The sequence below is a fragment of the Moschus berezovskii genome, chromosome 14 (genome assembly GCF_049115385.1).
Source record: "Moschus berezovskii isolate FMDL1 chromosome 14, NW_MosBer_1.0, whole genome shotgun sequence".
NCBI lineage: Eukaryota > Metazoa > Chordata > Mammalia > Artiodactyla > Moschidae > Moschus > Moschus berezovskii.
Window position 1 is genome coordinate 11,398,477 of NC_142473.1, and position 12,256 is coordinate 11,410,732.

The following is a 12,256-nucleotide window of genomic DNA, read 5'->3' on the forward strand; positions in this document are numbered from 1 at the left end:
AACCTCATAATCCATTAGTGTGAGTAAATTTAGAAGACATCTAAAATTCCAAATATTGAATTTGTTTATAAAAAGTCATGTTCAATAAATCAGGTAATAACTAAAACTCATAATCGCTCATAAATTACATTAACTAGCTGAGACCCTGTGTGTGTTTTTTTTTCCCTGTTGTTTTTTTCTTTTGTGTGTTGTGTGTGGTGCAAGACAGCGGATGAAGGAGTCATCGTTCTATTCATTATGCCTTACCATGTGGCAGATCCCACAGGAGTTTGTGAAGCTTCAAGTCAGCCAAGAAGAGTTCCTCTGCATGAAAGTATTGCTGCTTCTTAATACAAGTGAGTGAGCATAAGTAACTGAATGCAAGAGATTTACTTTCTTAATTTTTAATTCATTAAGAAAGTCTCAAACAACAGTACTACTGTAAGATTATAGATGAGTTATGAATATTAATGAGTTGGAAACTGCAAAAGAGAAGCATCTATAGACTATAATAAAATTACTTCATATTTCTCAGATTTTTTCTATCACCTAATACTAAAATGGCCCATCAAGTAAGCCAGTTTCTGTTCTTTTTTTAGGTAAAACATGATTAAATGACTTTTTCATATTCATCCAATTAAATATTATAAACTAATTAATACTGCATAAACACAGACTATGCTTCCCTTCACCTCGGAGAAGGCAGTGGCACCCCACTCCAGTACTCTTGCCTGGAAAATCCCATGGACAGATGAGCCTGGTAGGATGTAGTCCATGGGGTCGCTGAGTCGGACACAGCTGAGCGACTTCACTTTCACTTTTCACTTTCATGCATTGGAGAAGGAAGTGGTAGCCCACTCCAGTATTCTTGCCAGGAGCATCCCAGAGATGGGGGAGCCTGGTGGGCTGCCATCTATGGGGTCGCAGAGAGTGGGACACAACTGAAGCGAATTAGCAGCAGCAACCCCCATCCTACAAAAGGTTTACTCTATAAAACACACAGTTTTATTTGTAACTGTTCACTTTATGTCAGGATGGTCTAATAGTTATAACACATAACTGCAAGAATCAGTAGCATAATATTATAACACTTTATGGACCACTCACAGTCAGTCTAGTGGGTTGGCCAAGAAAATCCAGGCTCCTTTCATCCAGAGGCTCTACCCTTTGTATCAGCTTGGAGTCTTCTGTTATATCTGTCTAGAAGATGAGCACTGAGTAAGAGAAGGTTTGGAGACTAGATCTGGAACTATCTCCCACCCACGGTCTATGGTCCACCCTAATTGCAGGAGAGCTCGGGAACTCACCCTAGCTGTGTACCCCGAAGAAAGAGCGCTGGTCACCACAAGAGTGGGCAGACGTCCATTCATTCATTCTCACACACAAAGAACATGTGCCCCTCTGCCTCCATGGATCTCCCAGGGTCTGAGTGGAGAACTTTTTAAATTGCTTCCACCTTTTACCCTTTCCTGTGCCCTTCCCACACATAGGTAGACTCAGGCTTGACTGAATTGGTTCCTCCTTCAGTCGTTGTGATTTGAAAGGAAACCACAGAGAGCTAAGCCCTGAGGTAGAAAGTGAGACAGGAGTCTTTCTCAGAAAAGATTTCTGCAAGGGTTTCCTTCTAGAGGCATGAATCTTACATGGTAGGGCCGGGGGAGCATATCAAGAGGAAAGACAAAAAAACTGAACTCTTAAGAAGGCAGTTTACCTCATGAAGTCTGTGCCCAGACACAGATTAATACAGGATCTAGGGAACCATGGAGAAGGCAATGGCGAGCCACTCCAGTACTCTTGCCTAGAAAATCCCATGGATGGAGGAGCCTGGTAGGCTGCAGTCCGTGGGGTCGCTAGGGGTCGGACACGACTGAGCGACTTCACTTTCTCTTTTCACTTTCACACATTGGAGAAGGAAATGGCAACCCACTCCAGTGTTCTTGCCTGGAGAATCCCGGGGACGGGGGACCCTGGTGGGCTTCTGTCTATGGGGTCGCACAGAGTCGGACACGACTGAAGTGACGCAGCAGCAGCAGGGAACCATAGCCCTTTACCTGACCCTTGGAAACTCTGTCTGGAGCACAGACCTTCAAGCCTAATTTGATAAAAAAAAAAAAAAAAAAAAGCACAAAGTAGACAAAGGAATTGATATGAGACTGGCCAACAGAGTCAACTGAAAGAACTTTAATAATGCAGCAGTTAACTCCTGTCAATTCTTTTCTTGAAAGTAATGAATTCAATAGTAGACATATCATAGATGGTCCTAGGTCTCCCAAGTTAGTTGATATGATTAACATAATACTGTATTTATGGGTAGGCTACATTATGCAGGGAACCAAACAAGCCCTAAACCTCAGTAGCTTTCAAAAATTTTAAGTACTTATTTTAAAAATGAAAATGAAAGAAAAATCAGTAGCAATAAAATTCTGCAAGCCAGCAAGCAGAAACTAATTTAGTGTAGCTGAGAAGGTAGAGGGCTTCCTGGGTGACTCAGTGGTAAAGAACCTGCCTGCCAGTGCAGGAGACACAGAAGATGCAAGCTTTCATCTTTGGGTCAAGAAGATCCCCTGGAGGAGAAAATGGCAACCCACTCTAGTATTCTTGCCTGGCAGAACCCGTGGACAGAGGAGCCTGGCAGGCTACAGTTTGGTCTCAAAGAGTCAGATGCAGCTGAATGAGAAAGTGGTTTCTAAGCCAGAAGTAAGAAAAGTCAAAAAGCAAGCACCTTGATTTGTATCACTGAACCTCTGACGTGTTTTGCAGGTAGTGACAATGGTGATTTTTTTATGAGAGTGAAAGTAGAATTAATAACACCAAGTTCTCTTGAAAATCTGTTTCTAAATATCCTCCAACAGTGCAGTTGTTCTGCAACTAAGCAGAGATTGCAAGTTTATTCCCTGAAGAGGCAGTTGGGTTGGTGAGCTGCAGGCACTGATGAGGGGGAAGGGGGATAGTGGAAACAGATTAAGATTATATACCACGTGTTGCAACAACATCTTCTAAAATCACCAGTCCTCTAGAACACTCTCATCCGGGTTTATATTCTTTCTGCAGCCTGAGGCAGTTGTAAAATAACTTAATGTAGCTTTTTACAACTGTGTATTCTATAGTGTTTTTTCATTTGGTGAAATTTTAACTGTTAATGTTTTTGGCATTGTGCTTTGTACCATTTATGAAATAAAAATTAAAAAAATAAATATAAGATGAGAGAAAAAAAAATATATATATATATATATTCTCCAAATAGGAAAACTGAAAGATTCTTTTATAAAGAATTTATTAAGCTAGAAAAAAAAAAGAACTAAATATGCTAATAGAAAGGCTTTCTCTTTGAAATAGCTCAGCCAGAATGCCCTACACTAAAGCTTACAGTCAATATTAACTAATCATTCAAACAGAACTAGCAGTCGGCTTTTTAGTTTCCATGCTTGAATATAAATAAACAACCAGGGCTTCTGAGGAAGGTCTTTGATATCAAACATAAAGACAAAATAGAAAAATAATTTAGAGGAAAGAGAGACCACGGAGAAATTTAAAAGCTGTCCTTTGTTGTTGTTCAGTCACCCAATCATGTCCGGCTCTTTGTGACCCCATGGACTGCAGCACTCCAGGCTTCCCTGTCCTTCACCAACTCCCAGAGCTTGCTCAGACTCATGTCCATTGAGTCAGTGATGCCATCCAACCATCTCATCCTCTGTCGTCCCCTTCTCCTCCTGCCCTCAGTCTTTCCCAACATCAGGGTATTTTCCAGCGAGTCAGCTCTTCGCATCAGATGGTCAAAGTATTGGAGTTTCAGCTTCAACATCAGTCCTTCCAATGACTATTCAGGGCTAATTTCCTTTAGGATGGACTGGTTGTTTCTCCTTTCAGTCCAAGGGACTCTCAAGTCTTCTCCAACACCACAGTTCAAAAGCATCAATTCTTCAGCACTCAGCCTTTTTATGGTCCAACTCTCACATCCATACATGAATACTGGAAGTGAAAGTTGCTCAGTCATGTCTGACTCTTTGCAACCCCATGGACTATACAGTCCATGGAATTCTCCAGGCCAGAATACCAGAGTGGGTAGCCCTTCTCTTCTCCCGGGGATCTTCCCAACCCGGGGATCAAATCCAGGTCTCCCGCATTGCAGGCATTTTCTTTACCAGCTGAGCCACAATGACTACTGGAAAAATCATAGCTTTGACTCGACGAACCTTTGTCAGCAAAGTAATATCTCTGCTTTTTATTATGCTGTCTAGGATGGCCATAGCTTTTCTTTGAAGGAGTAAGCGTCTTTTAATTTCATGGCTACAGTCACCATCTGCAGTGATTTTGGAGCCCAAGAAAATAAAGTCTGCCACTGTTTTCCATTGTTTCCCCTTCGTTTTTTGAATGTTGAATTTTAAGCGAGCTTTTTCTCTCCCCTCCTTCACCTTCATCATGAGGCTCTTTAGTTCCTCTTTGCTTTCTGCCATAAGGGTGGTGTCATCTGCAAATCTGAGTGAATGAGTGAGTGAAAGTCGCTCAGTCATGTCTGACTCTTTGTGACCCCGTGGTCTGTAGCCTGCCAGGCTCCACTGTCCCTGGAATTCTCCAGGCAAGAATACTGGAGTGGGTTGCCATTCCCTTTTCCAGGGGATCTTCTTAACCCAGGGATCGAACCCAGGTCTCCCACAGTGCAGGGGGATTCTTTACCATCTGAGTCACCAGGAAAGCCCTATCTGCATATCTGAGGTTATTTAAATTTCTCCTGGCAATATTGATTCTAGCTTGTGCCTCATCCAGCCCAGCATTTTGCATTATGTACTCTTCATGGAAGTTAAACAAGCAGGGTGATAGTATACAACCTTGACGTACTCCTTTCCCAATTTGGAGCCAGTTCATTATTCCATGTCTGTGTTGAACTGTTGCTTCTTGTCCTGTATACAGTTTTTGCAGGATGGAAGGAAGTTGGTCTGGTATTCCCATCCCTTTAAGAATTTTCCAGTTTATTTTGATCTACACAGCCAAAGGCTTTAGCATAGTCAATGAAGCAGAAGTAGATGATTTTCTGGAATTCTCTTGCTTTTTCTATCATCCAACAGATGTTGGCAATTTGATCTCTTGGTCCTCTGCCTTTTCTAAATCCAGTTGAACATGTGGAAGTTCTCGGTTCATGTACTGTTGAAGCCTCACATGGAGAATTTTGAGTATTCCTTTGCTAGCGTGTGAGATGAGTGCAATTGTGTGGTAGTTTGAATATTCTTTGGCATTTCCTTTCCTTGGGATTGAAATGAAAACTGACCTTTTCCAGTCCTGTGGCTACTGCTGAGCTTTCCAAATTTGCTGGCATGTTGAGTGCAGCACTTTCACAGCATCATCTTTTAGGATTTGAAATAGCTCAGCTGGAATTCCATCACCTCCACTAGCTTTGTTTGCAGTGATGCTTCCTAAGGCCCACTTGACTTCACATTCCAGGATATCTCCTAGGTGAGTGATCACACTATCGTGGTTATCTGGGTCATTAAGATCTTTTTTGCATAGTTCTGTGTATTCTTGCCACCTCTTCTTAAAATCTTCTGCTTTTGTAAGGCCTATAGCGTTTCTGTCTTTCATTGTGCCCATCTTTGCATGAAATGTTCCCTTGGTGTCTCTAATTTTCTTGAAGAGATCTCTAGTCTTTCCCATACTATTGTTTTCCTCTGTTTGTTTGCAGCATTCACTTAGGAAGGCTTTCTTATCTCTCCTTGCTATTGTTTGGAACTCTGCCTTCAGATGGTTTTATCTTTCCTTTTCTCCTTTGCCTTTCACTTCTCTTCTTTAGAAAGATAAAAGAACATATTCTATTCATGAAACAATACTGAGTATATGAAAAAGGAATAACACAAAGAAAAAAATTCTTGGAAATATATATAAAATTTTAAAGTGGGTAGAGACTTTGAAAGTTGGAAAACCTCTCAAGCAGAGGAAGAAATATCACTGTTCAGAAGGAAGTGTGTTTGTGTGCATGCTCAGTCATTTAGTTGTGTCCAGTTCTTTGTGACCCTATTGATTGTAGCCCACCAGGCTCCTCGGTCCTTGGGATTCCCAGGTAAGAATACTGGAATGAGTTGCCATTTCCCTCTCCAGGGGATCTGCCCAACCCAGGGGTTGAACTTGCATCTCCTGCAGGCAGATTCTTTTCCACTGAGCCACCTGGGATGCCCTAAATAGACGTTGGCAAAATTTAAAACTTCGGTGCATCAAAGGACCCAACACAAAGAGAGGTTAATCCATTGATTTGGTGAAAATATTGAAAAAGATATCTGCTAAAGTAAGAGTATTAATATCCAGATGACATAAAGAATCTCTGCAATCCAACAACAACAACAAAAAGTAAACCAATTTAAAAATAAAGGCCTTTAATAGACATTTCTCAAAAGAAGATTTACAAATAGCCGTTAAGCACATGAAAAGATGCTCAGCATCACTAATCATTCAAGAAGCACAAAAGCCACAGGTGGATACCAATTCACACCCATCAGTATGGTTACTTACTCTCAGTAAAACAAAAAAATTATCCTTGATAAGAAAAGAAATACTAGTGTATTCTATATGACTTGACTGTGGTAGCATTTTACATAGCTAAAATAATAAACACTGAATATTGATCTAACAAATATTATGAAAATTATATTAAGAAGATGAGGAATAGGAAGTTCTTCGTATTTGAGTATGTGATTGTGGTGTAGGGGTGATGATCTGGAATATGGAAATAGAGCTATAGCCCTATTTGACATACTGTTAAGAACTCGAGTAACAGCAATATAAGGGTGTTACTTAAAACTATGGAAGGAAAAATCAAAATAAATAGTTGAAAAAATTGAAAGCACTGGCTTTCTGAGCATTGGACAATTGGGGTTGCCTAGGTAGTACTCTTTGCCTTAATAAAGTTACAGCACTGATTAAATATTTTAAAACTGGGCTTTAAACCACAAACTTAGAAAATATTTTAAATGTACCTTAGTACAAAAAAAAATGAGTACAAAACAAAAAATTTTAAATCAAATCACTAATGAGCATTAAAAAAATTATTCAACCTCACTAACAATTGGAGAAATGAAAATGAGATGATAATTATTTGTCTCTATGAAAAAAATTATCCTAAATGAAAATTGCTGAGAACCAACCACCCAACAGTTAAATAGTAAGAAGTATTGATAATTTAGAAATATATATTTTGAGTGTTAAGAAAGTTAGTGCCTTTTACTCTAACAATTCCACTTCTAAGAATATATCCTTTAAAAATCAGAAATGACATTTTTCATAGTTCAATTCAGTCAATTCAGTTCAGTTCAGTCACTCAGTTGTGTCCGACTCTCTGCGACCCCATGAACCGCAGCATGCCAGGCCTCCCTGTCCACCACCAACTCCTGGAGTTTACCCAAACTCATGTCCATTGAGCTGGTGATGTCATCCAACCATCTCATCCTCTATCATCTCCTTCTCCTGCTGCCTTCAATCTTTCCCAGCATCAGGGTTTTTTCAAATGAGTCAGTTCTTCTATCATGTGGCCACAGTATTGGAGCTTAAGCTTCAGCATCAGTCCTTCCAAAGAATATTCAGGACTGATCTCCTTTAGGATGGACTAGTTGGATCTCCTTGCAGTCCAAGGGACTCTCAGGAGTCTTCTCCCAACACCAGAGTTCAAAAGCATCAATTATTTGGCACTCTGCTTTCTTTATAGTCCAACTTTCACACCCATACATGACTACTGGAAAAACCATAGCTTTGACTAGATGGACCTTTGTTGGAAAAATAATGTCTCTGCTTTTTAATATGCTGTCTAAGTTGGTCATAACTTTTCTTCCAAGGAGCAAGTGTCTTTTAATTTCATGGCTGCAGTCACCATCTGCAGTGATTTTGGAGCCCAAAAGATTAGTCTCTCAGTGTTTCCACTGTTTCCCCATCTATTTGCCATGAAGTGATGGGACCAGGTGCAGTGATCTTAGTTTTCTGAATGTTGAGTTTTAAGTCAGATTTTTCGTTCTCCTCTTTCACTTTCATCAAGAGTCTCTTTAGCTCTTCTTCACTTTTTGCCATAAGGATGGGGTTATCTGCATATCTGAGGTTATTGATATTTCTCGCAGCAGTCTTGATTCCAGCTTGTGCTTCATCCAGTCCAGCATTTCTCATGATGTACTCTGCATATAAGTTAAATAATCAGGGTGACAATATACAACCTTGACATACTCCTGTCCTGATTTGGAACCAGTCTGTTTTTCCATGTTCAGTTCTAACTGTTACTTCCTGACCTGCATACAGATTTCTCAAGAAGCAGGTCAGGTGATCTGGTATTCCCATCTCTTTAAGAATTTTCCACAGTTTGTTGTGATCCACAGAGTCAAAGGCTTTGGCATAGTCAATAGAGCAGAAGTAGATGTTTTTCTGGAACTCTCTTGCTTTTTTGATGATCCAGTGGATGTTGGCAATTTGATCTCTGGTTTCTCTGCCTTTTCTAAATCCAGATTGAACATCTGGAAGTTCACAGTTCACGTACTGTTGAAGCCTGGCTTGGAGAATTTTGACCATTACTTTACTAGCATGTGAGATGAGTTCAAGTATTGTTTATATTAGTAAAGTATTGCATTATGTTGCATGATGAAAGCGTTGAATGATAAAATAATTAAATTGCATTTATTATACATTTCTGTGATATTAAATTTTATGTGAGAATTAAAGCATTCATTTTTGAATAATTTTGAATGATTTAATTATGTAAATGTTCTCAATATAATATTATCAAATACCCCAAACTGTTGGATTGTAGGATCTCAGGTGACTGATAGTTTTCTTTGTATTTTCAGTATTTTCCAAAATTTTTCTAATTGATACACATTATTTTTAAATAACTAAACCAAGAATAAGCATTATTTAAAGTATTCTCATCTAACATAGCAAGCATATGGCTAGCTGCCCTTCACTTACTCTCTCCTACTTGCCACTAATATATTTACAAGAAATGCTGGAAACCCTCATATGGAATCAATAAGAATCTCAGAGAAAAATTCTCCAGTCATGTAATGCTGAGTGTAATAACTAAGAAAACAATGAATTAATTTAAAGAGCTCAAATAAAATAGAAATAATTTTTTTTAGAGCTTGTTCATCGTATATCTGAAATCTAAGGAAGAGAGTAGGAGAGGAGAATAATTTTCAGAGATATCCCAGGAGCATAGGATTAGAGCCTAGTGATTAGATTATCATATCCTGGGAGCATGTTGTTAGTGGTTGATACTAATAGGATGAGGCAGGATGAGATTAGGCCTGATTTTCTTGTAAAGAGGATAATTGCTTCAAGTCTGGTCCTCAACAGGTAATTAATAGAGTGGAACGCTTTGGATTACTAGTTTTCCAGCTCTTTAAAGCCCAATGAGAAAACAATACTTCAGTAATCAGAAGAAAAAATAATTTTATAGTCACGTTGAAGAGTGAGGGAGATGTGAAAATTGGTTGGGATGTTTAACAAGAGTTATGGATGTTTAAAATAGTTACTATATGAAGTAGAGGGAAGGGGTTATGATACTATATGTTATAATACTATATGTTATGATAATATATGTGTATTATGTTATAATACTATACACATAACATATACATACAGTTAAGTTTTCAGTTGGAGCAAACGTGTCCTATTGCCCAAATTACCTAAGGCCCTTTTATACTGAGGATCTGAGCTCTTGAAGACTCTAAACCAGAGTTAACTTTTAGTTTCTATTGGCTTGTTATCTCTGGCCTTCTTTTTCCGAGGGAAGTAGAAGTCAAGGTCTGTTGGGATACAGGGAATAAAGAGGTTTTTAAAAAGCTTCATTTATCTACCTTTTCTGGAGACATAGAGTTGACTTTGCTCAAATGAATTACACTGCTCTCTAGAAACATTGCTAAAGGTCAAGATCATAAATATCTAGATGCATAAATCCATAGATTATGTGATTTTTCTTTCAGTAATCTGGGTATAGTTGCAGAAACTTCACTTATGGTTGAAGATTTGTTTGTGGGACAGTTGCGACCAAAGGAAAAGGAAATAAGGGAGCTGGGAGTTCTGGTAATAGAGTTGCTAGAGAAACCAACCAGAACATCTCAGACAGGTGACAACAGAAGAACCGGAAAGACTTAGGAGAAAGGCTGTATGTAGGTTTATTGATTATGTAAGAGAATGGGCTATAATAGGATGTGGTGCCTAAGATTTGGAAGTATGAATTAAAGATTTCTGAGGTAGAAGTGTAAATTACCAGTTAACATCATAATGGAAATGAGAGGCTTTATCAATAAAATCAGCAACAAAATTGGAGTATTTACCATTACTGTTATTATTTAATATTGTTCTGGAAGACTTAAACAACATATTGAACCATGAAGGAGAAATGACAGCTACAACTGTTGGAAAGGAGAAAATAAGGATATTATTTGAGTATGGTATTGTCATATACCAAAAAAAAAAAAAAAAACATAATCTAACAAAACTGTTAGATTTAACAATATTAATAAATGAATAAATAAAATAGAGTATAGCCAAGTGGCTGAATATAAGAGAAAATTCAAACATCAGTGACTTGTATCAATAGTCAGGAGACAAAAAACAAAAAAGATGCAGCGTATGTGTAGTTGTAAACTTAAGCTAAATATATGAGACAGGAATGTACAATAATGTCAGATGCTCTTTTGAGCAGATGCTAAGTCAAATGCGTAATCTATTGATATGGCTCTAAAGTAAGCTGAGATGTTCTTTAATTTACCTAGTTTTTGTTACTATATTCTTCAAAAGAACTAGAAGTTTTACATGTCCTAAAACTGATAGTAGCACTCTTCTATTTCAGATATTTGTTTCTAGAGTTGCATATCAAAAGAAATCACTGTACAGTTCAGAAATTTATATTATAAAGTGCTAGTGCCATCTTTTTAAACATAACTGCCACTTGTAATTATCTTCTTACAGTTCCTTTAGAAGGACTAAGAAGTCAAAACCAGTTTGAAGAAATGAGATCAAGTTACATTAGAGAGCTCATCAAGGCAATTGGTTTGAGGCAAAAAGGAGTTGTCCCTAGCTCACAGCGTTTCTATCAGCTTACAAAACTTCTTGATAACTTGCATGATGTAAGTATTTTGGTTTTTAGAATATCAGTGCTTATTTTCTGAATTCTGTTACTTCTTAAGTGTGAAGTACAAGTTTTACTTCATGTGTGTTTGTTAAATTTATGTTTGTACTTACACTTTAAAAGAGTACTTGAATCATACTGCCCACAATTTATACTGGGCTTTTTTCATTTTCAGTGTAGATCACTGAAATATCCTTTTACTAGTATTTGTGAAATTTGAGAGTAATTTAATGGTTGATAGGAATTGTGATACATATTCCTGAAAATGCTTGAAGATGTTTTTGTCTTAAGTTAGAAAATATTTTATGTAAACTGGAAAAGCAAAGATATGGATGTGGAGAATAAGACTCTCATACCATTTTGGGTTCAGTTATAAGTCAGCAATAATGCTAATGGACAATCTAGCAGTGTGTGGCAATAGTTAAAGGTTACATGCTTCTCACATTCCCACTTTTTAGGGTTTATCTTAAATAATTAGGCAAGTATTTAAGATATGTATGCCTCACTACTTATACAAGAGGGAAAAAAAAACCCCGTAGAAATACCTAACACCAAACTGGATAAATATATAGGGTTAGTCAAGACATATTGCACACAAACTTTTATCATTACTGTGTTCAGAAACAACACTAAAATAATAATCAAGGCATAAAAAGCTCTCTGCTCACTAGATCAAATATGAGGCCTCACTGCTAAATGTGAACAGCCAAGAATTATTAGCCATTCAGATGAAGTCTCTCAAATGTAAGGTAGAGAACAAAATAAACAGGAAAAAAAATGTAACTTGAAGGAAAAAGCTCCAGTGCAGATAACAGAAGAAAGCATCAAAAATTAAAATACTCACAGAAGTAAGAATGATGTTGCATCCATGAAAAAAGAATAGAAAACATTTTAAAAAGAACATTCAGTGAGAAAATACTTTTGGATAATTAAAGGAGGGCATAAATTAAAAATTCACTATAAATATAAAACTCAGGAAATATAAATTTCAGGAAAACTCAGATAAAAGTAACAAAAAAGAAAAAGCTATGAAAATATAGAGAGATAGCAATTTAGGGGATTAATCCACAGGGCTTCATTTTTTAGTTTGTAGTAATTTCCAAAAGAAAGGGTGGAGAAAATCAAGGAGAGGAAGTTGCATAAGTAACCTTAAAAGAAAGGGTGCTAGAACTGAAGGATATGAAT

General features: G+C 37.6%; 1 protein-coding gene across 2 annotated transcripts in view; it reads left to right on the forward strand.

The window, feature by feature from the left end:
- Positions 1 to 12,256, forward strand: part of PGR (progesterone receptor) — a 131,691-nt gene that overhangs the window by 100,582 nt on the left and 18,853 nt on the right. The window contains exons 6-7 of one of the 2 annotated variants that reach the window (XM_055422893.2): positions 205 to 335; positions 10,912 to 11,069. In XM_055422893.2, coding sequence (XP_055278868.1) covers positions 205 to 335; positions 10,912 to 11,069 — 289 coding nt within the window. The remainder of the gene's footprint in view (positions 1 to 204; positions 336 to 10,911; positions 11,070 to 12,256) is intronic. The other variant, XM_055422894.2, reaches the window with a different exon arrangement.